The 1,794-nt window shown below is 35.6% G+C and overlaps 1 protein-coding gene across 1 annotated transcript in view; it reads right to left on the reverse strand.

The window, feature by feature from the left end:
• Nucleotides 1–1,794, reverse strand: part of LOC105823773 (epithelial chloride channel protein-like) — a 34,767-nt gene that overhangs the window by 20,182 nt on the left and 12,791 nt on the right. The window contains exon 5 of the mRNA XM_012661025.1: nt 800–1,006. Within this exon, the coding sequence (XP_012516479.1) occupies nt 800–1,006 (207 nt within the window). The remainder of the gene's footprint in view (nt 1–799; nt 1,007–1,794) is intronic.

The raw sequence follows: 1,794 nt of genomic DNA on the forward strand, positions 1-1,794 counted from the left end.
TTTGTGCTAAATACTGTGGTAATACTTTATATTAGCTCTCGTAAACCTAATACCAATGACAATGTGAAGTAGGTATTATAATTTCCATTTAAAAGGTAAGAGAACTAAATCTCAGATTTAGCAGTTTGCCCACAGTGATACAGCTTGAAAACAACAGGCAGATTTTCAATTTCAAGTCTATCTGACTTTAAGGTACTTGTTCTTATTCACTGAGCTTTATATTAATATATTTAAACTAGATATTTCAGGTCAAACATTAGCTTTGGAGCATTACTGTGTTGTTATTATTTAACTGGCTATACACATTGGTACTTGTGAATTTTTTTCCGTAAGTCTGTTCTGTGGAGACAGTCATATGTTTTTGCACAATATCACTTTGCAGTAGCTTGGTGTGCCATAGTGTTAAGATAATAGAAAATATAGAATGTCAGTCCTTTCCAAAGCCACATCATAAATTACTTTAGAAAAGTAGTATGGCTAACACTTAGAAAAGGAATTAAAAGTAAGATTGTAGCTCTATATACAAGTCCACAGATGTCAATGGGGGAAGCGATATTCTAAGAGTTTATTGTTTGACTCTAATGAGAAGGGTACAGTACTATACATCTAAAGAAAAGAAACAGGTTAACAAGAAAGGATGGGGTAACATCCAGACATACCCTCACATGGACTGGAGAAAATGGCCTTTAATTAATTGCCTGAGTAATTTCCTTCCTTTCTATTGGTACACATACGTTCATAGTAGAAAATCTAGCTTCCCTAATTAATTTTTTCCAGAGTGTTCCCTTGTGGTACTTACAGAATCTTGAGATAGAAGTTACTTACAGAATCTAGATTTTGCATAAACATTATGGATTCCTTTGCAGTCTGGGACTTGTCTGGGATAAATGTACATTTTGCTTCATACAGCCCTGTCTGTGAGTCACGTCGGCATGGCCTTGTTATACAGCTGCCCCCACTGCATTCCTTGAAAACCACATTAGTACCAGTAATATGAGTGGAACATCTATGATGAAAGAATTAGATTACACATATATACATATACATATGAAGACTAGGCAAATCATGAATAAAGACCAACAGACATCTAGAAAACCCCAAGGATTCAACCAAGAGGCTCCTGGAATTGATAAATGAATTCAGTAAAGTCTTAGGATACAAAATCAATACACACAAATCAGAGGCATTCATATACGCCAATAGCAGTCATACCGAGAACGAAATCAAAGACTCAATTCCCTTCACAATAGCAACAAAGAAAATAAAGTACCTAGGAATATATTTAACTAAGGAGGTAAAAGACCTCTACAGGGAGAACTAGGAAACACTGAGAAAGGAAATAGCAGAAGATGTAAACAGGTGGAAAACCATACCATGCTCGTGGGTCGGCAGAATCAACATTGTTAAAATGTCTATACTACCCAAAGTGATCTACAGATTCAATGCAATCCCTATTAAAATACCAACATCATTTTTCACAGATGTAAAAAAATTAATTTTACGCTTCGTATGGAACCAGAGAAGACCCTGTATAGCAAAAACAATCCTAGACAATAAAAACAAAATGGGAGGCATCAATTTGCCAGACTTCAAACTTTATTACAAGGCTGTAGTAATCAAATCAGCTTGGTACTGGCACAAAAACAGAGCCATTGACCAGTGAAACAGAACTGAGAACCCAGATATAAAACTATCCTCATACAGCCATCTAATCTTTGACAAAGCAGACAAAAACATACACTGGGGAAAAGAATCCTTATTCAATAAATGGTGCTGGGAAAACTGGATAGCCAC

The sequence above is a fragment of the Propithecus coquereli genome, unplaced genomic scaffold, assembly GCF_000956105.1.
Source record: "Propithecus coquereli isolate 6110/MARCELLA unplaced genomic scaffold, Pcoq_1.0 Scaffold7, whole genome shotgun sequence".
Classification (NCBI taxonomy): Eukaryota; Metazoa; Chordata; class Mammalia; order Primates; family Indriidae; genus Propithecus; species Propithecus coquereli.